The sequence below is a fragment of the Bos javanicus genome, chromosome 16 (genome assembly GCF_032452875.1).
Source record: "Bos javanicus breed banteng chromosome 16, ARS-OSU_banteng_1.0, whole genome shotgun sequence".
In the NCBI taxonomy this organism is placed as follows: Eukaryota; Metazoa; Chordata; class Mammalia; order Artiodactyla; family Bovidae; genus Bos; species Bos javanicus.
Window position 1 is genome coordinate 37,965,107 of NC_083883.1, and position 25,373 is coordinate 37,990,479.

General features: G+C 41.7%; 2 protein-coding genes across 3 annotated transcripts in view; both read right to left on the minus strand.

Moving 5' to 3' along the window:
* F5 (coagulation factor V) overlaps positions 1 to 660 on the minus strand; it is an 81,373-nt gene extending 80,713 nt beyond the window's left edge. The window contains exon 1 of one of the 2 annotated variants that reach the window (XM_061382542.1): positions 345 to 660. In XM_061382542.1, the coding sequence (XP_061238526.1) occupies positions 345 to 502 (158 nt within the window). In that variant the 5' untranslated portion in view covers positions 503 to 660. The remainder of the gene's footprint in view (positions 1 to 344) is intronic. The other variant, XM_061382543.1, reaches the window with a different exon arrangement.
* A 3,109-nt stretch (positions 661 to 3,769) lies between these two features.
* SELP (selectin P) overlaps positions 3,770 to 25,373 on the minus strand; it is a 43,628-nt gene continuing 22,024 nt past the window's right edge. Inside the window, 9 exon segments of the mRNA XM_061382557.1 lie at positions 3,770 to 4,501; positions 5,167 to 5,222; positions 6,322 to 6,352; positions 9,304 to 9,423; positions 10,335 to 10,520; positions 11,554 to 11,757; positions 12,864 to 13,067; positions 19,917 to 20,105; positions 23,263 to 23,448. Of these exon segments, the coding sequence (XP_061238541.1) occupies positions 5,168 to 5,222; positions 6,322 to 6,352; positions 9,304 to 9,423; positions 10,335 to 10,520; positions 11,554 to 11,757; positions 12,864 to 13,067; positions 19,917 to 20,105; positions 23,263 to 23,448 (1,175 nt within the window). The 3' untranslated portion in view covers positions 3,770 to 4,501; position 5,167.

Below are 25,373 nucleotides of genomic sequence, written 5' to 3' on the forward strand. Positions count from 1 at the left end.
TGCAACAAGGGCTAACGAAGAGGTAGGTGCCTGGTGCTTTTGAATCAATCAATATATTAAACCAACAAGCAATGATACTAACAAAATTATATCAACAACAAACTCTTGAAAGCAGTATCTAGCCAAACAATATTTTCTGTAACCTTAGAATATTACACTGTATTATTAGAGGCAAAATGAGCATCCACCAATTTTATTCATTAAACCCTCCTATTAATTATATTTACCTATCTGAAGTTAAACACACACACACACACAGAAATGGAATTGCAAAAGGAATGTTCTCTAAAAGAAATAGATTATTCTTCCCGGAGAAACCCATCCAGACACCCCACCTGCCTTACCTGAGGTGTGTGGACTCGGGGCGGTAGTTCCATCTGATGCTCTGAGCAGCTACGTAGAACTGCCTTAGCTTTGCTGCTTCAGCCCCTAGGTTCCCCCAGCCTGCCCAGCTGCTGCCTAGGACCACGAGGACCCAGAAACCAGGGCAAGCGAGGAACATGGTTCCTTTCCTTCTCTTGCCTGCCGCCACCACCCCGGGGGTGGGTTAGGGCTGCCTCTGCGAGGCTGTCCGCGGGCCGGGCTGCAGTGAGCTCCCAGAGGCTGCGGGTGGCAGTGTCCTCCTCCTTGTCAACTCCCCCAGGCGCCGCTGATGGCTATAGCCCGGACTGTCCCCACCTCCTCAGACCTTTCTAGGCTGAGGGTTGGCTGGGTCACTGCCCCAGATGACGGAGGTATTAGGAAGAGCCAGCGAGTTAGTGACTGTTTTACCACGGGTGAAGGAAATGCGGTGATAGGAGGTTCTAGCGGCCAGGGCAGTACTCAGGGATTCATGAGAGGGGGTAAAACTGTTTCCCACACTTCCATCTGCTCAGCCCACTGCCCAGGAACCCCTCACCAGCCCTAGCCAACAAAAAAGCTGCCTGGGGCAGAGTTCACACTTGCCAGACCGTCTGCACTTCCCATCGTGGTGGGACCCAAAATCCTTAACCACACTACTCTCCTTCTGATCTGAGGAAGAGGGCATTATGCCCTGTTGCTGGGCACAGAAATACTATATTTTCAGGTGGTGAGGAAGCAAGGGGGTGATCACATGAATGGGGCCTGATGGCCTGGCTCACTTTACTAACTTCTACCCATGTACAGTTCTGTCTTGACTCAATATTGTGTTAGTTTCAGCTGTACAGCAAAGTGATACATATATGGGTTTCCCAGGTGGTTCAGCGGTTGAGTCCGTCTGCCAATGCAGGAGACACAGGTTCAATCCCTGGGTGGGGAAGATCCCCTGGAGAAGGGAAATGGCAACCCACTCTAGTAGCTAATTTCCATGCCTGGAAAATTCCATAGACAGAGGAGCCTGGCAGGCTACAGTCCATAGGGTCACAAAGAGTCAGATACAAGTTAGTGACTAAACAACAGCATAAATGTATATAATCTTTTTTAGATTCTTTTCCATTATAGGTTGTTATAAACTGTTGAGTATGGCTCCCTGTGCTATACAGTAGGTCCTTGTTGTTTATCTATTTTATACAGAGTTAGTGTATATATTTTAATCCCAAATTCCTAATTTATCCCTCCCGTCTCCCCCTTTGGTATTCATTAAGTTTGATTTCTGGGTCTGGGAGTCTGTTTCTGTTTTGTAAATAAGTTCCTTTGTGCCATTTTCTTTAAGATTCCGCATGTAAGTGATATCATCTGCCATCTGTCTTTGTCTGTTGCACAGTTCCGTCTTGATAAGGGCCTGTGGCCACCTAAGGCAGAGACAAAAGAGAGGGCTTAAAGAGTTTCACTGGGAGAATCAGACCAGATCTCAATCCCACTTACTTGCTGTATTCTCTTGGATAAGTTACACAACCTCTCTGATCTCAGTTTTGACATCAGGAGAATAAGGATGATAATAATAATTTTCCCCAATAGGGTGGTTGGGAGGATAAAGGAACACTGTGTAGTTGATTACTATGATTATATCTTTTCTGTCCCCAGGGCTCCTTACGTATTTCAGAGGATCTGGCTGGTTCTCATGGCTTTAAGATATGATTTTGCTATGTATAGAGAATCTGAGAATTATCTTGTCTGAAGCATCATTATGATTTATCTTGGGCTCCCTGAATCTACTTGCCTCCAAGCTTCTGTCTATGACTTGTCTCAGGGGCTTCCCTGGTGGCTCAGTGGTAAAAAAAAATCTGCCTGTCAATGCAGGAGACATGGGTTCAATCTCTGGGTCAGGAAGATCCCCTGGAGAAGGAAATGGCAACCCACTCCAGTATTCTTGCCTGGAAAGTCCCATGGGCAGAGGATTTGTCGCAACAGTTCTCAATAAATTGTTATCTAGCATCTCACATGGGATCTCCATGATGTCAGGCTCCTTAGCAACCTCTGTCTTTGCTTCTTGGCTGACATTATTTGATTTACTAAGAATGCCATTCTCTTACTCTTCACTGTCCACTCTGTAAATTCCAATCAGAGTCTCACCTATCTCCTTGATTCTGGGACAAACTGACTTTTCCATTTTATGAATTCCTACCACACTCTTCAAATAACATACTTATTACTCTTGGTCAGTTTGTATTGGTGTCTCTTGTGTCCCCAATTACATTATCAGCTATTGAAGAACAGGAACAGTGCCATTTCCTTTTTCATTTATAATATCAGTGCTTTACAAAGCTGGTAAGCCATCAGAATTCCATTGGGGGAGATTTTTACAAAATATAGATTCTGAGTCAGGACACAGGGCTGACAATCATTCTCCTATAATACTGAGCCTAAGTAAGTGTTAGTCGCTCAGTTGTGGCTGACTCTGCCACCCCATGGACTGCAGTCCACCAGGCTCCTCTGTCCATGAGATTTTCCAGACAATGATACTGGAGTGGGTTGCCATTTCCTTCTCCAGGGATCTTCCCGACCCAGGGATCGGACCCAGGCCTCCTGCACTGCAGGCAGATTCTTTACCAACTGAGCTATAAGGGAAGCCCTAATACTGAGCCTAGTGATCAGCATAAAGTGAGCAGTCAGAGGTGCTGTGGGCACTTTCATGTGAGTGAAGCTTTTTATTTATTTATTTTATTTTATTTTTTAACTTTAAAATATTGTATTGGTTTTGCCATATATCAACATGAATCCGCCACAGGTATACATGCATTCCCCATCCTGAACCCTCCTCCCTCCTCCCTTCCTATACCATCCCTCTGGGTCGTCCCAATGCACCAGCCCCAAGCATCCAGTATCGTGCATAGAACCTGGACTGGTGACTCATTTCATATATGATATTATACACGTTTCAATGCCATTCTCCCAAATCGTCCCACCCTCTCCCTCTCCCACAGAGTCCAAAAGACTCTAGAACAGTGACACCTTTTAAAAGCAGTGTGTCCCTAAATCTCGAGGTTACTACCAAAATTCTTGCAAAACCTTGTAACCTTTAGTTAGACTGTTTCACCATTTTTATTTGCGTGTTTTATTTGCATTTTATTTGCATGTTTACCTAGTCCGTGTGACATGTTCATTGCCTCGCTTTTCACAGAAAGGACAGCTATATTGTTTGGCTCTGTATTTTTTGTATCAGTTTCAGATAAGTACTGTGTAACTTTTAATAACGTATTTATTAAATATGTGAATCAAATAAAACACATTCAGGCGATGAAGACTTTTCTGCTTCTCTAATTTTCTTCTTGTGTGTTTAGGGTGGTGGTAAGATACATATTTGCCGACTCTAGTCTCGAGTTTGTAATTGGGACAACCGTGATTGTATATTACATTAATGTCAACAAAGTGATGGATACAGACTTTATTCAGCAAAATACCAAACACTAGAACATGGCATTTAGGGAATCCTTTTAACTAGACATTCAAGGATTGGTCTCTGGGTCCTCTGGGGGAGAGTGACGGCGGAGGGACGGTCTACAGTGACGTGTACCTTCCTGTCTGGAGCACCAGTCTTCTGTGGCCTCTGCAGCCTCTGGTGCCATCCAGAGGCCTCTCTTGGAGCTTCAAGGAAGTCCAGAAGGCTTCACCAACAGCAAGCACTGAAGACCCAGGAAATCCTATAGAAATTCCCTCAAGTCAGAGACACCTCCTGCCTTCCAACAAAGTAGAGGAGAACCTCCTCCAGTCCCAAAATAAAGAGGCATTTTTATTTTTCCAGTCTGGTCTTCTGGTGAGTCAGATGCTCTGGACTCTAGCTAATTAGTACCGCAAGTGACAGCTAGGCCAAAGCCCACAGAACACTGCAGAAAGACTCAGTCCCAGCTTCTGAGGCTTGTGTTGGAGGAAGAGGAAATGGAGCAGGAAGGGGTGGTGGGTGGAGAATTGGGGCTTGTGGTCCAGTCCGTCTGCTCTGGTGCAGAACTAATCTAAAGGAAATTCCATGTCCTTTATTCACAAGTATTTACAGAAAACGGCAGCAAATACTCAACAGTTATAATCAAGTCTTTTCGGGAAAGCTGATGTTCAAAAATAGGATCCTGTGGGGATTGGACGAGGTCACCAAGACAAAGACAGGTCTCTGAAAATGACAGCGAGAATTAAAATTATTGTATTTTCCTGAAAAATATCAAAGAAAGCTCTCATCATATGTACCCTCTAAGGCTTTGTATAATCTTTTTCTAGATTCCAGATATTCTGTTATCTAGGCTATTTAGGAAACTTAACCACTCACTGAGCTTTTTGGAAGAAAGAAGGTATTATCATATATGGCATATATGATATTATATGATAATATAACATTATAATATATGATAATATCATATTATTTTTGATAATTATATGATAATATCATATTATTTTTGTTTTCCCAGCAGGTTGCATAGGGAACTGGCTCCATAAAGTTTGTAAAATTTTTCTAGTTGTCATGATTTCTGGTGATCAAGCAAGGCTACAGTATGAGTACCATCTAGCAGCCAGTAATGGGAATGTCATACATCCTGAAATAAGTTACATCTAATTAGAACACTTATATCCTGGAGTAAATGGAAATCCTCCTATATGCTCACCATCTATTGTACTCTTCTGCTGTGCCTGTCTCCCACTGCCAACACAATTTCCTGCATAGTTTGAACTCTAATATATGCTTAAAGCGTAACTCCTCATTATATAAAGAAAAGGCAAGCTTTATAGTCTTTTTTTTCCTACTGTCTGTTTCCTTCAAAAATACATCTGTAGGCAACTTACCTTAAGGGCTTGGGTCAAACGCAGCATTTGTAAAAACTCCGTATGTTCCTAGGTGGCTAAAGAACAGAAACACAAAGGTGAACTTGCCATATGATGCTTTGTCCTTGACCCCAGTCCTTCACAAAGTTCATCCAGAGACCATGAAATACCACCCAGCCCTGAAATTCTCTGACTTTAGAGGGAAAGAAGAGTAAAAATCAAAGAGATTTTCAAGATCCCAATCAACTGTTCTGGGTAATTTTCTTTGTGCTTCATACCCAAGTTATTGTTGATACTTTAGGTACTGAATACCTGCTCTGACCCCTGTTGTAGCCTCTTCCTGGTGAGAGGAAATCCTTTTAAAATTCTACCCTTAATACTTGATCATACGGCAATACTTTTCAAAGAATGGTAGTACTGCTCCCTATAGCAATTTTTAAAAATTTTCATAATGAGCAAGACTTATTATTGACATTTAGGCAGGGACTAAGGATGCTGGATGTCCTAAAATGCCCAAGGCACAAAAGAATTGTCTTATACACTCCACACAACTTTAGAAAAGCTACTCAACATTCCTGGAGGTGAAAAATCTCTGAGCCTAGAACTGAACAGCTTTACATATAAATGTTAAGTTTTCTGTGTGTATCTTTTAAAACACAATTACCATCTGAATTAAGAGAAGATAATAACAGGTTTTCCAACTCTTCGCCAGAATAATTCATCATTTTAAAAAATCAGGTTGGTGTTGACAACACTTCGGATACTGTTTGACTCACTAATAGACTATTCCTGCCAGCTGACCTTTCTGACTGTTGCCTTCATCGTGATTCTACCTGAAGGTACAAGTATCTGATGGATGATGACTTCATAGCATTGCTAGTGTGGTGCCCCAGTTCCAGTGTGTTATTTCTATGTCACTTTCCCTTGTATCTTGTATTTCTCCCTTATATTATCATTAGGGCACTTAGTGATTTTTTAAAAATATTATGTATTGCTGGGACATATTACTGGTAAATTTTGCTTCAGAATTAGTCTAGGGGACATTGCCAAAGACTGTTTCATAAAAGGCGTGTCTGTATAGTCATTCTGACATACTCATACAGTGAATTAATAATTCACAGAGTGAATTAAAAAGTCAAACTAGAAAAACTTAACCATAAAACATTTCCATCTTACCTTTGAGGGTTCAAGGGGCTTTTTCCATCATCTGAAATAAGCAAGAAGACACAGACAATTGGTTTAAAAGAAAAAAAATGAGATGAAGGGGAAAGGTCATCAGCGATAGGGTTATTGAGGTAAGTCAGCAGACTGATTTCCAGGCAGGCTTATTATAAGGGACTTATTGGGAACAATCCCTCCCTGAGAGGTGGGACCTGTTTTAGGCTAAATTAAACATTCAGCAGTATGCAACTCCAGAGTCCACTCATCTTTCTTCTCTTCTCTTTCTCTAACAACCTGTCCTCCTACGTCGGTCCCTGACTTCATCCCCTTGGCTACTCTTGGTGTCGTTGAGACCATCGGTTCTCAAAACCCATTTCTTTGGCACCTGAGACCCTCTGCATTTGCATTCTGTCCATACTCTCTTAATCATTATTTGGTGGTGGTTTAGTCATTAAGTTGTGTCCGACTCTTGCAACCCCATTTACTGTAGCCTGTTAGACTGGGGTTTTCCAGGCAAGAATACTGGAGTGGGTTGCTGTTTCTTTCTCCAAGGGATCTTCCTGACCCAGGAATCCAACCTGGGTCTCCTGCATTGCAGGCAGATTCTTTACCAACTGAGCTTGGGCAAGCTAATTGCATAAACAAACCCAAACATAACAGTGGGTGTTTTCCTTCCCTGATCATATACACTATCGGGGGCCTCCTGTCATAATCCAGACACTGAACTCTGATTGTGGACACTTTAAACATGGCAGCATGTCTGTCAATCATCCCATGGGTAGATACAAAGGGGAAAGCATCTCATGCCTGAATGCATTTAGAAAATATTAGGTGAAATGAAAAAGAACAAGTGTATTTATTACAGGGCATGATTGAGCTTTTGGTGTGATAATGAGGGTGCACTTTGAATTTGCAGGAGAGGGATGTAAAGTATTCAGGCTTTTCCTAGTATTTGAACTTGGAATCCTAGAAAGTTTAAAATCAAAGTGGGACAGATTAGAACATTCCATCCCCACAAATGAATTTTTTATTATATAGATATTAGAGGATGGGTGGTGGCTGATCCCTCTCCATAGTTTAGAGGGTTCACTGGAAATATCTCAAAACTAAAGAAAGAATTTGGGGAAGATGCAGGAACAGGATTCTTACACGGTGATGGAGATTGGGATCAGGGTCTTAGGAGCTCTTGCCTCTGCCTTCTGGATTAGGTTAAGCAGGCACAGATGTTGCGTGGAGGGACTGGTTGTAGATTTTTGGTCTTTAAGCAGAGTTACTGTTTATCTGTTGTCCTATTCACTCACTCACAGGAGAGTATATTAAGGAACTTTGGAAAATCAGCCTAATGCAATGGTGGCTTTGTGAAAGGAGAGAGCATGAGAATAGGGAACAAGGGGTTCTTCTGAGCAGTGAAGAATAGGTGTTGAAATTTCAATTCCAGGAGAGTGCTGGCAAGTACTTTTAACATAGCCACTTTCTGTCCCTGGATTTGAGCATTCCTGACCCCTTTGATACCCCCAGTTTGATGAGGAGAGATGGGCAGCCTCATTAGCTTATTTGAAGAGGCTTGTTTATGTCAGAAAGAGACAAATACCATATTATATCACTTAAATGTGAAATCTAAAATATCGCACAAATGAACTTATCTACAAAACAGACTCACAGACATAGAAAACAGACTTGTGATTGCCAAGGGGGAGGATGGGAGGATAAGGGATGAACTGGGAATTTGGGGTTGGTAGCTGCCGACTATTACATATAAATGAATAAACAATGTCCTACTGTATAGAATGGGGAACTGTATCCAGTCTCCTGGGATAAGCCATAATGGAAAAGGATATTTAAATAAGAATGTATGTATGTGTAAAAATGAGTCACTTAGCTGTATAGATTGGCACAATATTGTACATCAACTTAAAAAAAAGAAGAGGCTTCTCCACTTAGGGACAGGCTGAGCATCTCAGGCAGACAATGAAAGGATGTTTGAACTCTTAAGGGAGGGTTCTCTTTTTTTATTCCTAGGCTACAGCTATCTTTTGATGAACAATCCGAGAAACACAGTTTCCCTTATAGAAAATCTTCATCCATTTGGGTCACTTTCTTGCCTCAATCCTGAATTAGCTCTACAAGTTTTCATGAGCACATACACATCTCTTAGCTTTCATACCAAGTCATTACTAAAGCAGCAGCTCTTTTACACTTCCTGCTTTGTTTTTCACTTCCTCCACTAGCTTTTTTTTTTTTTTTTCCCCAATTCAGGTGCAATAAACTCTTGAACATAGCATTTTCCCAGGTATTTTGCCCTTTTAGGTCTTGTCACATGCTATTATCTCTGCTGTAGCTCTATTTTGATTTTTTCCTTTGGCAAAATCCATCCCTCTTATTCTTCAAAGTTAAACTTAAAAGAGCCTTTTCTGCCCTATCAGTCTGGGTGGGACCCTTCTATTTTGTATTCCAGGAGTGGTCAGGTAGCATTTTTGCCCTAATGCACTTGATACACTTCAGTATTAGCATTGATTTAACTTGAAGTCGCCTACTGAATTATACATTCCTTACTATCAAGGACCATCATTCTGGGTTACACTACCTAATCAGTTGACCAATAAATGGCTATTGTGTGAAAGAATGAATGAATGAAGTATAACTCCTTTCTAGTTAGTTTTGGCAATAACCAAGGTTACCTGGACCAGAAGCCCCCAAGTGTCAGTATGCACACTGGCCTCATAAAATCTTAGTAGGTGGAGTTGGGGTGGGGAGGAACTTTTGAAAATTTCAGATTTCCAGGCCCATGTCCAGATTTCCATTATATGAGGATCTGTGTTTTATTTTTTCCCCCTAAATTTGACTCTGATGGGAGTTGGTTCTCAGGACCACTTAACTTGGCTTTATTTTCTTTTAATTCAAATGTTTTCAGACATGAACTACTGAAGTTGTGGTTTCACTGCCTTGCCCCAAATCACATGAAAGAAGAAAATAAGGAGAATACCGTTTCCAATTTACCTTTTTGTCTGCAACGCCTTCTTAGCAGAGCCAGGAGAATTGAACCCGTCACTAAGCCTGTTGTACCAGCTGCTGCTCCACCAACATAAGTCAGGGTTTCCTGGATAGTCAGTGGCCCTGCTGTAAAACAAAAACACACACGTGTGAGACATAAGAAGTGTTTCGTGCAGAAGACCATCATTCCCCCAGAAGGGCCCCAACAACGCTAAGGTGTGAGATCAAATAAGTCCTCCAAGGTCCTGGCAGTGCTAACAACCCAGCACAAAAAGCCTGGAAGTTGCAAATCACTCCAACAGAATGGGACACAAGCAGGACTTGATTTTCTTCCTAATGCTTAAATATCAAACATAATTTCTAAGGAGTCAAGGTACAGACTCAATAAATGGAATTAGATGATTAAATGGCAGTTTGGACAAACACAATAAACTGGGTAATTTGAGGGGGAAGGTAATTGAAGATTCATTTTTATGACAAAGAGTAGTTACAACAAGCCACTAGAGGGGAAAAAACATGGAAGGGGATGAAATAAACCTTACAAGCAGAGCTTGATTAAGGAAGACATAGGGTATTATTTGGGGGAGGTATATGGTAAACAAAGGTCTGCTGAGATAATGAATTAGGATTCTTCATTAAATAACCTTCTGTTTAAAACATCTTGAAACTTCAAGATATATTAGGTTGGCCAAGAAGTTCATTTGGGTATTTCTGTAAGATCTTATGGAAAAACCCAGCTGGACTTGTTGGCCAATCCAATACTATACAAAGATTATAAGGAAATGAGAGGATTCATTTCACAAATTGGAGCTTTGAAAACGTAGTGGTGATTGTTTACACAGAGTCACTAAATTTGATTCCCACTGCGCTGCATAAGATTCAGAGATTCTGTTTGATTCATTGTGAAACAATTCTTAAACTCAGGGGAAACCCAGTGATAGAAAGTGAGACCACTGTTAAGAAACACACAGAGGAGAAAAACTGATTTCATTATTTTCCGTATCAAAGTGACTTCCTAACCTGTATGAGACACATACCTTGACAGGTTGGCATGGTCGTTGACCACTGACCATTCTCTTGGCATACTGTTCTTTCTGAGCCATTAAGTAATTGACCCTCCGGGCAATGGAAGCTGCAGGTTGATCCATAGCTGAAATTTCCCCAAGGGTTGGAGCAGTTCATCACTATTGGCTCAGTAACAGGTAGCTTGGAGCATTTGACAGCTGCAGAAGAAAAAGGAATGTAGGAAAAGCGAACATACAGAATGAACATAAAAGATTATGATTTCATATGAAACATAGCTAGGGTTGCCAGTAGATGTGGTGGAATACAAAAGATCAGAAAGGACATGAGCTATTTTTGATATTCCCACAAGTTCTTCCAACATCAAATGTACTGAGATATACACTCAAAGAAGGATAGCTGAAGAACTAAGGAGGGCAGAAAGTGGCGATTCAGTAAATAAACTTCCAGTGGATTGATCAGTCTTGCCCACAAAAATACTATTTACAGAATTTTGCTTCTCAAAAATATTGTTGTCCTAAATATTATTATTACTACCACTGGCATCTAACTGCCATGTCAGCACATGTTTCTTGAGATAACAATTGTTCAGCATACCTGGCCTCTGAAAGTTTGAAAGAAGTAGAGACCACCATTCTCTTTAAACTGTTTTTCAGGGCATTTCAGGATATTCTCCCAGATTTGTGTACAGAAAACGAAATTTAACTCAAATTTAACTCAACTCAGGAGACTGAATTTAACAAATATTGTTGGGCAATACTGACATTTGCAAAACACTGTTCTGTGCTTCATAGGGAATACAATGATGGAAGAGGCACACTGCTTCATGCATAGGGTATAGGTCTTCAAGAGGTAACATTCATAATTTATCTTTTTAATTGGGTTCCAGTTATGAAATATGCAATGTTTACAAGGCCACATCATTAATAGAATTGTACCTTGTAACTCACAATTCATATAGCTGGTTTCATGTTCAGCATGCTTGTGGCTCTAACACATTTTGTCATTTCCATGTGTTTCCTCCTTTAGGAGTACCAGGGCATTAGCTTGCGATGTAAGGAAGGGGAAACATGATATGCCTGTTGCTCATTACTTCTAATTGGGATTGCTGTGGGTTTCATGGAGGAGCTGACCCTTGAAGTGGTCACTGGCATTGGGTAGGATTTCGACAGGCATGGACAATGCCTAGCATGCTAGGAGACAGCATCGGAGCTGCCTGCTGTTTCGCCTCACCTCTGCACGTGGGAGCTGCTGCCGTCCATTGTCTGGAAGGTCTGCACTGGAGAGCACTATCTCCCAGGAGTGTGAATCCAGCTTTGCATCCAAAGTGGCAAGTGGTATTCAAACCAAAGTTCCTCACATGATGCTGACAGGACATTGTTCCCTGCTTCGGAGCGATGAGGGTTGGGCATTGCACCCCTGGAGCAGGAGCTGATACTGTGTCCACTGTGAAAAGAAAATGTTTCAATTTACAGAGCTCCCAACTAAGAGGAACACAACAGAGTTAAGACTGACATACAGTAACTGTCTTCTGGTCCTTTCATAATCAGGGAGGTTCTAGCAATAGCTCCTTAAGGAAGTTAAGGAAAACTATTAAAATCAGGTATGGAAAACCAGGGGCTTCCCTGGTGGCTCAGCGGTAAAGAATCTGCCTGCAATGCAGGAGATACGGGTTCATCCCTGGTGCGGGAAGATCCCCTGGAGAACGAAATGGCATCCACTCCAGTATTCTTGCATGCAAATTCCCATGAACAGAGGAACCTGGCAGGCTACAATCCATGAGGTCACAAAAGAGTCAGACACAACCTAGCAACTAAACCATCCACCACCATAGAAAACCAGATGAAAACAATTATCTAAAATTATCCTTGAAGAGATGATTACCCTGGCCAGAAGAAGAATTTGGGGAGAGGATGTCAATGTTACTTATAATAAGAAGAAAACAAAACCAAAAAAAAAAAAAAAAAACCAGAATAATGGGTGTAGAAATATGAAAATTCAGCAAAATATGCGTAGACCAATTGCTTGCCCATTGCTGCTCTATTGGGAGGTGTTCATTATCTTCAGGCCAGAGGTCAACATGAAATGTGAGGTGAGGAAGATGCCACTGGCTCTGTCATTAACTTGCCACGTGGCAGAGAGATGACAACTGACCTCTCCCCACTTCAGTTCCTTGATTTGAAACATTTGACCAGTAACTCCACCCCTAGTGTTCAGCTGGTGATGAAGAAATGGAAACCATTCAATGGACCCAACAAAGCTCTTTGAGAAAAAGAGGCCAAAATTATGAAAGAAAATTTGTGCTTAAAAATTAGTATATCTTTTATTCACAAATATGAAAAAATCCTGCCTTTCCTTATATGTCTTTTAAATCCATAGGCTATGTTTCCTGTATCCCAATAGATAACCCACTTCATGACAGAAGTGAAACTTTCACAATCATAATAATATTATGTGTACCTGTCACATAGTAAGAGTGTTTGTAAGTATTTGTTATTTTTGTTGAGAAAATTTCTAGAAGAAGAGCTGTCTTGCAAGGATACAAGACATGTATCTTTTACATTTGCAGGTTGGTGGGGGTGCTATCCATCTCCCGGAAGTTGTGCACTCAACATGGTTGGACCCCTCCAGCTTCAAGCCCTTGTTACAGGAGAAATGGCAGATTGAGCCAACAATGAATTCTCCATGAGTGTCAGGACAGTCCAGGCTTCCCTGCTCAGGGGCAGATAGTTCTGGACACTTGATGGCTGGAGAACCAAATCAAGAATGTCACAATCTCCAAATTGATCTGGAAACCCTGTTTTGCACCAAATTAATTCATTCACGTTTTCAACAAATTGCACTACCACTGTCTCCAGTGTTTTGCTAGGTAGCAGACATTTCACAACAAACACAAGTCATGAAGTGCAGAGGGCAGGGGAAAGGATGGTGGGTTTGCAAAGAGGAGTATAGGGAGAAATTCTGAAAATGAAGGAGTCAAGGGTTTAAGCAGTCAGACTCAAGAATTCACCATTTCATCCTCTTTTCTCTAAACTTTTTGCTTCAGAGACCTCGTGGCCTCCCTGAGTCTCACCATCGTCTTTGTATAAGGGCAGCCCAAGGTTTCATTTCTGTCCTTCCTTCTGCCTGAAACTCCTTCCGGTTAGATATCCTGCTATCTCCACAAATTCAGCACATCTACACCTGCAATGATCATGTTATGTTCTAAACTACTATTCCTTCCATTTGGATCCCCAGGCCTTCTTTTTTTAGAAAGCCACAGTTTCATAGCACAGGTAAGTGCAAAACCTCCTGGTCAAGCTAGGATATTCCCCGGGAATTCCCTTAACTGACCTCATGTGTTCTTGCCTCTGGGCCTTGACTCCAACTACCCTAAATTTCTTTCCATTTTCATTGAATAAAATCCCAGCCATCCTCTGGGATCCAATCAGACAACAGCCTTTCCAAAGCCTCTTCTGATCACTGCAACTTGAAGTCTTCTCCTCTAAACACATTAGTGTTTTTGTTTGAACTCTCATGCTATCATATCACATGTCAACTCTTCCCTCGTCTCCTGGATGGAAAGCTCCTAAACCTGAGAATCATAAATCTTTGTGTCTCCCACAATCACACTGCAGGATCTCAAGAGGTGGTATTCAACAACCATATGCCAAGTGTATGAGTAAATGAATTTACTATTTCCCTCAAAAACTATTTTTATAAATTTATTGAAGTTACATATTTATCTTAGGATCATGTCTTTCTCTCAGTGACATTCTCTGACATGAGACTATTATTTATCTACAAATATTGGGTTATTGGAGCTTTCCTGGTAGCTCAGCTGGTAAAGAATCTGCCTGCGATGCACCCCGGCTTGATTCCTGAGTAGGGAAGATCCCCTAGAGAAGGGATAGGCTACCCACTCCAGTATTCTTGGGCTTCCCTGATGGCTCAACTGGAAAAATATCCACCTGCAATGCCAGAGGCCTGGGTTCAATCCCTGGGTTGGGAAGATCCCCTGGAGAAGGAAACGGCTACCCACTCCAATATTCTGACCTGGAGAATTCTGTGGACTGTAGAGTCCATGGGGTCGCAAAGAGTTGAACATGACTGAGTGACTTTCACTCATGTTGGGTTATTCCAAATTAAGTGACTGTTCTTTCTTTAAATCCAAGGCTATCTGAATGCAATGCCTTGGTCAGATAAAGCTCATTTTGCTTAGCTGTTTTGCTTTTTTAAAAAAAACCTCTCGAAGCCCTGTGCAACGCCTCATGGAAAAGTATTGGTTTTTACATGCTGGCCCACATTTTTTTGGAGTGGGCTGTTCACTGAAGGACTGTGGATCCTGATTGTGTGAAACCATTCAGATAGCCAAAGTAGCATACTTAATTTCAGTTTAGAACTATGAAATTGTTGAGTAATTAATGAATCCATGCCTGGCAGATCAATTCTGTTTATCAAACATTTATTATCTATTGGTATAAGTCATAGAGTTTAAATCATTTATGAACATTTTTCCTCAAATAGCTTTTTCATAATTTCCCAGAAAATACATAATGTCAGCTATACCCCAGGCAACAGTGCCTAACGCAGAGTAGAGGGGTCTAAAAATATTTGTCAAAAGAATGAACGTTAGTAAGCACAATTTAATTTGGATGCATTCTGACAAGTGTTTTTACATGATATGAAAAGAAACAAGAGGAGTTCCTGTTTTTAAAAATTGACTTAAGTGACCCCTAGCATACAAAGAGAATTCCACAGCATTAAATCTACTTGGGGGATATGCTTTGGTCTCAGTTCTATGAGTCTTTTTCTGCCAAGGTTATAAACACAGCCTTTTGTGTCTAGGAAAGTTTCTGAACCCTCTTCTGTAAACATAAACCTTGTCAAATCAAAGGCCCCTAAGAAGGATTTGACTAACTTGCGCAAGAAAGCCTGTTTTCCGGTCTGAGGGGCAGACTTGATGAGGTATGTGGAAGCCCATTCCAGATCTGGCAAGTGGTGGGCACTCAGCAATGGGGGCTGAATTAAATTTAGGAAGTTGGTGGAGTGAGGGGGCCTAGTGCAGAGGTAGAGGATGAGATTTTTACCAAGAGATGACCTCTCTGGGTAACAACAAAAAGTAGTCATATTCTTGAGCCTACTCTAAAACTTTATTAAAAACTGACTTATTACAAGAAGAATAGGAAACGGATAAGGGCTGGTTTTATTACCATATTTAATGCTCTATTTTCATGGACTTCAAAGCAATGCTGTCTATTGAAACGGTCTTCATTGATGTTTTCTTTGGTGATGTACGGGAACATGATGGCATGTGAATTCATGAATTAGTGGGTTCACAGACATGCTGTCATCAACTGATAAAATATTGCTTTATATTATTTTAATTTTAATGAATTCTTTGTCTCTGTGTATTATTATTTTTTTTTTAGCTTGAGTCAAATGTGGTTTTGTCATGAAATTTTTGGAAAGAAAAAATAGTGTACATAATAAATTTCATTGAGTTGGTGGTTCTGAACTCAAACTTTGAAAATAAAGACTGGCAATCTTCACGGAGTCAGATAAAGGTTGGAGGAGTGGAGAAATGAAACAGAGACATGAGCCAGGCCAGAGCTTAGAGGGCACCAGTCTACTGTATTTTAGATCTTGGATGAGCTGGGGTGTGGCAGAAGCACAGAGCTAGGATTGGGACTCAAAACCAGGACCCATACCTCCCCATCAAGGTGAGGTTGGTCATTAGGTGTCAGGTCCAGCAGTTGAACAGGGTCTCCAGAGAGTCAATGACAACGTGATTGAGGGAACAGTCATCGTATCAGGATAGTGGCCCAACAGCCAGGAATGTCGGGGACAGAGCAGCCAGATGGGAGCAACTCAATACCGCTTATGCTCAGGGAAAAGAATTCAGGTCCTAAAGGCAAGGGGGAAGATTAGGAAATGCAGGTGGGGCTCAAGTCCTAGAGGGCCCAGGAAACTGGCATTCTAACAGAAAGGGAAACATCTGTGGACTTACTCAGAAAAATGGAGCCCCACTTTGCACCATGAAACAAGAGACAGTGCTCCACTTGCCACATCGCCCCTGTGTACTTGGTAGCCCTCAATCCCCTCTGATAGAGTCCAGGACTCTGCAGAGTACCATGTGAGAATCAGAGTTCACTGCTGAAAGTTTCAAAATTCATGGACTCAGGCATATGGGAAAAGAAGAGGAACTCTCTGCCTAAATCTAGAGCCTAAATTTGGAGAATGAGATAGAAACACAGGTCCAAAGCCAGAGCTAACTATCAGGTTCAGACCAGGTTGGCAGTTCCAAAGCCCATAGCTCACGAAAGCTGCTGCCCACGGTCAAGTTTGGTTTTAGACACTGGGCAGGGCCAGGCCTGAAATGCCACCTCTTGTGGAGAAAAGGAGGTGGAAAAGAGTCAGGAGGAATGGGGGCTTCAGAGATTACAGATTTAACAACCATGTTGACTGCAGTGTATGATTTAAAACTTTCATGAGAAAAACAAAAACAAAAAACTTCAGTGAGGTATTTCTTATATCTCAGGGTTTGTTTTTTTTTTTTAATTTTTTAGCCTTAAAACAGAATGTGGAAAAATAGAACTCGTGATAAATGCCTATGGAATAAACAAATGAGTGATTGAAAAATCTGTGATGAAGCACAAGCCCTGAAGATATCAGCTATCAAAGTCCTAGATTTCTTGGATGGCTTGTAGTGGTTTGTTGTTGTTTTTTTTTTTTTTGACAATAGATGATAGCATTTTAGACTTCCCAGGCGGTACAGTGGTAAAGAATCTGCCTGCCAACGCAGGAGACGCAAGATATATACATTAGATCCCTGGGTTGGGAAGATCTCTTGGAGGAGGAAATGGCAACCCACTCCAGTATTCTTGCCTGGAAAATTCCGTGGACAGAGACCCATGGACAAAGGAGCCTAGCAGCCTACACTCCATGGAGTTACAAAGAGTCGGACAAGACAGCACACATGCGCGCACAGCAGCCTTTTATGTACTTTAGCCTACAGGATCCTTGTCCAGGGGGAAAGCCTCAGAGGTGTCCTGTCCACTCCTCTCCTTTTGGAGTTGAGAATATCAGGGTGTGACATGATCTTCTGTGTGACTCCATAACTTCAGGGAAGAGCAATACAAGTCTATGGATATTAATCTAGTGCTCATCCCACAAGAAGGAATAAGAAAGAATAAGTATTTAGCTCTTTTCACTAATAGATTTCTAAAAACATATTCACTCACTTGATCACTCATCTAAAGTTCATTTTAAAACAACTGCTACTGCAGTTGCTGCTGCAACTAGACAAGAGCAGTGAAATTTATGAATGACTATCACTGCAGATGGTGACTGCAGCCATGAAATTAAAAGACGCTTGCTCCTTAGAAGAAAAGTTATGACCAGCCTAGACAGCATATTAAAAAGTATAGACATTACTTTGCCAACAAAGGTCCATCTAGTCAAAGCTATGATTTTTCCAGTAGTCATGTATGGATGTGAGAGTTGGACCATAAAGAAGACTGAGTGCCAAAGAATGGATGCGTTTGAACTGTGGTGTTGGAGAAGGCTCTTGAGAGTTCCTTGGATTGCAAGGAGATCCAACGTGTTAATCCTAAAGGAAATCAGTCCCGAATATTCATTGGAAGGACTGATGTTGAAGCTGAAACTCCAATACTTTGGCCACCTGATGCGAAGAACTGATTTATTTGCAAAGACCCTGATGCTGGGAAAGATTGAAGGCAGGAGGAGAAGGGGACGGCAGAGGATGAGATGGGTGGATGGCATCACTGACGCGATAGACATGAGTTTGGTAGGCTCTCGGACCTGGTGATGGACAGGCTTGGACCTGGTGATGGACAGGGAAGCCTGGTATGCGGCAGTATGTGGGGTCTCAAAGAGTCGGAATGGACTGAGCGACTGAGCTGAATTGAGCTGAGCTGACCTGGGGTTTAGAAACTGGCCACTGGGTGGCAGTGTAGTGCAGTGGTAAAAGCTCTAGTCCTCTAATCAGGCTAGACCTGGGTTTGAATCCTAACTGCACACTTTGTAGCTAAGATGTAGCACACACATCTTTGCCAGCTATTTATCTTCTCAAGCCTCCACTTCTTCATCTTTAAAACAGGGATAATGATAACCATGTTAAGGATTGTGTGTATTGAATGCAAAAATGCAAATATAATAGCTGGTACTTAAGCAAACAATAAAAGTTAGCTATTATTGCTGGTTTTATTATTCCTGACTGTAGTACATGGAATAATAGAACAAAAGAACCAAAAAAATGGTGACTTTTTTTTCCTTTGAGAATATTGCTTTTATTCTGGGTTTCATATGTTACAGGTAAAAAAATACTATATACTTGCTTATTCCTGCAACTTAAATTGTGTAATGACTGTTTTTTTTTAATTTATTTATTTTTAATCGGAAGATAATTGTTTTACAATATTGTGTTGGTTTCTGCCACACAACACGAATCAGCCATAGGTATACGTATGTCCCCTCCCTATTGAGCCTCCCTCCTGTCTACCACCCCATCCTAGCCCTCTAGGTTGTCACAGAGCAAAATGATGATGTTTGAAAGAGCTATAAATGAATCAGTTTGCAAACTTCTACTTTAGAGTACACTATCTTTGGTGGCTCAGATGGTAAAGAATCTGTCTGCAATGCAGAAGACCTGGGTTCAAGCCCTTGGTTGGGAAGATCCCCTGGAAAAGGGAACAGCTACCCACTTCAGTATTCTTGATGGGAGAATCCCCATAGACAGAGGAGCCTGGCAGACTACAGTCCATGCAGTCACAAAGGGTCAGACGCAACTGAGCGATTAACAGTTTCACTTTCATATACCAGATATGTGTCAGCCAGATGTTTCAGGGGAATCATAGCTAAGATCTGGCCATTGCCTTTGAGGATCCACTAATTCATTGTCAATAAGGCTTGAGCTTGAATAAATTTAACCAGCAAATGAGAAGATTCAGTTCAACAGATACTTGTCACACACCTACATTTTTTCCTGTCTAGCTGCTGCAGGACATGCAAAGGTGAAGTTGGCGCAGTTCCTGCCCTCAGGGAGCTTGTAATCCATATGGAACTGGAGCAAGGAGGGGCTATATACAAATCCTTAGACTGTGAGATCCTCGAGGGGCTGGGATGAAATCACACCCACCCCTGAGATAAGCTCAGTGTCTGGGGCTTAGCAATGCTCAGTGAAGGAGGGTGTGGGAATGAATAAGAGTGTAGTAGGAGAATTCTTTATAATGAAGTAAAAGTCCCAGTGACATAGCTGAGCTTCATCACTAATAGTATGAATTTCCATAAATTACCTAATCTCTGAGCCTCTATTTTCTCATCCATAAAATGGTGATAGTATTGCCTGTCCTCTTTATTTCAGGATTGTGATAAACATCAAACGTCACAATGACACTGAAATACATTATGGAACTATGAAATGGTTAAAGTTATTGTTACAAGAATATTCGAGGGGGGAAGCTTTTGGTCTAGATTGTTATGCCTTGAAGAGAAGCCTTTCTTTAGCTTGAGATTTTCATGAATTCCTGATGATGATGCTCCATTCTATACTGTTACCTGAGAAGCCACAAGAAAGGATAAACCCATGGTCCTACCTTCTTCACACGTTGGTGGGGAGCCCGTCCAGTGTCCAGATGGAGTACAGTCCAGTCTTTCTGGTCCGGATAAAGAGAATCCCTCATGACATGTGAACCAGCATGTGGACTCATAACTGGAACCTCCAAGAGGTTGGACACAAGTCTTTTCTCCATTCTGAGGGTTTGGCAGAGCTGCGCAGGTAACAGCTAGTGTGGGCATAGCCAAGGAGGAGAGAGGAGATTGTTTTAGAACACAGCCACTTAAATCAGTGTGTGTGTGTATGTGTGTGTCCTTAACAGACCAGTGCAGTACTGGATTAGACGATTGTTTAAATTTCATGGTACCAGTCACCAGTTAGACGTCCTGAATGTGTGAAACGGCAGCTGACAGTGGGTTGGTATTCTGAAACGCTTACCCCTAAAGGGATTTAAAAGAGCTTTAGAGGTGATTTAAAAGGATGCTGGCACTTTGTTGGGAAAGATGGTGATGGTGATGCAATTCGTGTTAATTACCCCTGGATGGGAGTGGGAGTGACTGCTCCCTTGACACTTTCTTCAGAGGTAGACCCAATAACCTTGCCAGAAAACAATGACAAGTGATTGGAAATAGGGAAATGGAGTAAAATACTTTCTCCCCTTCCAAAAGTTCCTTCCCCCAACCAAGTGATGACCTCTGGGTCCAAAACCTGCCTCTGTTACTCACTAGCAGTGCATCTCTGGACAGTAAACATACTGAACCTCAGTTGCTTCATCGATGAAATGGGAAAAATAACAATCTTTGCTTTGCAGAGAACCTCAAATTTATTATTATATAAAATAATAAGTTAACAAAATCCTAGGCAAAAATTAAATTAAAAAATCATGACACAAAGTAGGCAAGTAATGTAACTGGCCATCTGCAAATGCTCTTTCCACCAGTCTCATCCTACAGTGACCAGCAGCAAATGACTCTGCCTGTCTACTTACAAAAACTGGTCAACAAGATATCACAGTTCTTTGCCACAGTTTATCCCTGTGGAGTTTGTGGTGCTAGAGGATTTGATTTGGTTGGAGATCATGCTCTGTGACTTTAACCTCTCTGAATTTCCGTATGTTTATTCACCTTTAAAATGTGGATAATAGCATTACATAGTTCTCAGGATTTTTATAAGGTTCAAAAGTGAAAACACTATGTATGCAAATGTTAATGGCTGTCAAGATATCCCTCAGCCAATTAATGAAATAAAACTCAATGAAACACACTGGCTTTTTTTAAAAAAAAGGATACATGGTTTAGGGTGTTTCTTCTTCATTGTTTGGCCTGATTGGGTCATGTGTGGCTTTAGACCAGAGACAGTGGTGGTGTGGATGAACCAGGGCTGTCTTTCAGCCACAGATTTGAACTGCCTGAAGCTTTGTGAGCATTTTCTGTACCTGTCTCTTCCCTTCTTCCCTTCTTCTCTCCAGCTACATCCCCCATCTCATCCATTTGTCCAAAGACCTGGTATTTTCCACCACTTGAAAAGTCTTTCTGTGTTCAGTGTGGGGGTGAGGAGAGGGGAGAGGAGACAAGTCAAGAAGCCTATGAACCATAAGGACAAATGTGGTGCCATGAGTGTGGTGCCATGAGTCTGTTGGCAGCTCCTTTGTGACTTTGCCTTCTGATAGCTGGGGTGGGAAGGTGGGTGAGGGGGTGTGGCATTGGAAAAGGAAACTGATAACACATTTTGGGGCACATTACAACAGCTAGTAGGTTGCAAGCCTCATGGTACCTTCCTGCCCAGACCACATTTGGGTATTTCACATGATGCTCGCTCAGCAGCAAGAGGAGAAAGTTCAGTCAGAGTAAACAAAGAACTAAAAGCGGAAGGGAACTAGAAGGTCACAGGAAGCCGTGGTGAGTGTCAGCCTCCCTCCTGTGAAACACCCACAGGCAGGCTGGTATGGGGCAATGAACTGTAATCTGTGCCCTGCACAGCCCAAGGCTGTCCGGAAAGGTGCTGTGCTCTGGAACGCCCTCAGGGACTCCCGAGTTCTTCCCCACAGTCCTGTGGACTTTGTAGTGCATCCAGGCTTCAGCGTAGCCAGAGTGAGAGCTGAGGGGCCAAGGTCATAATCCTAAGCCTGGTCTCTGCAGACCCAGCTCGGAAGGTGGGCTCAGCCCTACCCCCAGGGCTTGCCAGGCTCCCTTGTGTCTGGGGGTAAAGACCATGCAGTTCTGTTGAGTTGGTCAGCCCCTTTGTTCATTCATTTGTTCACTCTGTGTTGCCCTAACTTAATAGTAGTGTGCGTGTGTGTGTGCTTATGTGTGACCTGAATAGCAAGTGGTTTCCTTTTTATTAAAAACACGTATCTGTCTGCTTTTACTCATGTTGAAAGTGGGCACAAAGTGAAAAGCAAAGGCAAACAATGCAGAATTGTCTAGTATTTTACCTATCTGATTTTATTATTAAGCTTATATATGCCTCATAAAAATACTAATTGTGTGGAGGGGAAAGTGGGAAAACATTGGAGGAATTTATACAATAAGGGAGAAACATAACCAGTGTCTACTTTAGGGTGGGATATTTTGGGGACAGTATGTAAGATTTTTTTGTTTATTTTTCTAGAGCTTTTATAAATACAAATGTTATCTTTTAAAGGTAGGGTTTGCCATAAATATAAGTAAATAATTGGGTAGAAAAAGGAATGGGGAGTATAAAAAGTATACATCTATCTTTCAATTTCCAAACCCAGATGATCAGAACCAGTTCTATTTCACTCAATAACTGGCTTTATTTTATATCAAGTGAAATGCAGATATAGATGACTCTAGTGAATAGGTACTTTTTTTCTTCTGAGAATCCTGTGACTTTGCATATGTAGATTAGTTTCTTTCTGTTTTCATCACTCTTCACTTTTACTCTAAGCGGGTTTCTCCAATCTTATTTGCAGCCGGGCACCTGTAAATGCTGCCCCTCCCATTCTCCTATTAAACCCATGCGTTACCTGCCATCCCACCACTATACTCTGTGTTTCCTAGGACTGAAGTGCCAGATTAGTCTTGGAACAACATCCTGGGACTATCTTTTCCCCTGGCTTTGTTTCCAGAGACTATCTTTAGCGAAGTGAGAACAGTGAACCTACTCCATGGTAGGGGCCTTCAGCCCACTCCCCTGTCCTGCTGTTGGACATCCCGTCGCTTGTGGTATCTGCCAGCTGCTCAAGGCCTCTGCACATGGGATCCCCATGTGACCTGATAATCAGGGCTTCCTTATGATAGTGTTTATTCATTTTCTAGTCCATTTCAAGCTTCTGTCTCCTAGACAGTCACCACCTTTTAAATACAGCTTTTTGAAATAACTCTACAATTTGTTTCCAAGACACTGGAAAGAGTTCATCCTACCTTGGCATTCTGGAAAAGGAGCATCCCAGTTCCCCGTATCCAGGCATTGCAGCACACTTGCTCCCACCAGGAATGAACCTTCATCGCAGGTGAAGCTACAGGTCGACTGGTACCTAAAGTCGCCAAAGGGATGCGAGCAGTTCACCCGGGCCTTAGTTGAGGTCGGAAGATCCTGGCACTGCAATGCTAAGGAGGGAGGAAGCAGGGAGTGAGGAAGGAGTAATACACAAGTACTCATTGATTCCCACCCCTTAACTCTTTCTAATGCCAACAAGAGGGATCTCTGAATTGGGCGTGTTTAACCAGGAGGATGAGAAAAGTATCATATAGTCACAATGCCAGTTGAATGACTTAATGAGGAAATGCTGAGTCATTGTTAAGCATTTGATAATATGCATCCATAGTTTTAAAAATATCGTAATTTTGGACCCAAGAATTGATGCTAAGTATGTAATAAGATGCATATCAAAAATCAGTTTGGAGAAATTTTATATCATTTGTGAGAGCAAAGTACTGAAAACAAACATAAATACCACTAAATTTTTATCATTTATCATAAGTGAAAGTCACTCAGTCATGTCCGACTCTTTGTGACCCTATGAACTATACAGTCCATGGAATTCTCCAGACCAGAATACTGGAGTGGGTAGCCTTTCCCTTCTCCAGGGGATCTTCCCAACCCAGGGATCAAACCCAGGTCTCCCGCATTGCAGGTGGATTCTTTACCAGCTAAGCCACCAGAGAAGCCCTTTTTTATCATATGTGAGAGCAAAATATTGAAAACAAACATAACTGCCACTAATTAGAGGCTGAAAATTAACTATGGTAGAGCCATGAAAGGAATATGATCTATTGTACCTTGAAAAGATATGAGAGGTGTCTCAAAGTACAATGTTAGGTGAAAAAGCAGAATATAAATTATATGTACACTATGATCTCAGTCATATGAAGTATATGGCTTTAAATGGAGAGAACACCTGTAGTTTATATATAAGTCTTTTCTCATCTTTAAAATGGGAGCAATACTTTTAATGACCTCATGGAGTTAGACTAAAATGTTCAATAAATATTATATATTGCTATTATTACTAATAGTAGTAGCAGCATCCAGCAGTATATCAGTAGTAGTCATAGTCTTAAAATCATTATAGCTATGCATCAGATGCTGACCTAGCCTGTCAGAGTGGAGAACGCTAGGAAGGCCTATCAAGGGAGTTACTGAGAACATGTATCTGGATGCTTAGGAGAATAAGCCAGTTTTCTATTACCTGCCTGCAGACAAGACTGGCTCCAGTGACCCCTTAAGAACCTCTCCCTTTTAAGCATGTCGCAGTGCTCTTCTCTCAGACAATAGATCCCATTCCCCTCCCTAAGCCTCCCCATCACGGTACTGATCTAGTCCTCTACTGCCTCACTTTTTTTTTTTCTTTCTCCATTTTTTAACTGTAGTAAAATACATATTGCATAAAGCCTATCTTTTACCAGTGAACCATTTCTAAGTGTACAGTCCAGTGGTATTAAGTATATTCATAGTTTTGTGCAACCATCAACACCATCCATCTCCAAAACATTCTTCATCTCCCACTGAAACTCTGTATTCATTGAACAGTAACTACCTACACCCACTCCCTCCAGTCCCCAGCAACAACCATTTTAATACTTTTTGTCTCATTGATTTTGACTACTCTAAGTACCTCCCATATGTGGAATCATTGAGTACTTGTCTTTTGGTGACTGGCTTACTACCCTCAGCTTAATGTCCTTGAATTCATCCATGTTGTAGCATATGTCAGAAAAGCGAAAGTGTTAGTCGCTCAGCGTGTCCGACTCTTTGCGACCCCATGGACTGCAGCCCGCCAGGCTCCTCTGTCCATGAGATTCTCCAGGCAAGAATTCTGGAGTGGGCTGCCATTCCCTTCTCCAGGGCATCCCTACCCAAGGATTGAACCTGAGTCTCCTGCATTGCAGGCAGATTCTTTACCATCTAAACTACCAGGGAAACCAGAGTCTCCTCCCGTTTTAAGGCTGAATAATATTCCATTGTATGGATACATCACATTTTTCCTCATCGGTTCATCTGTGTGGGACACTTGGGTTTCTTCCATATTTTA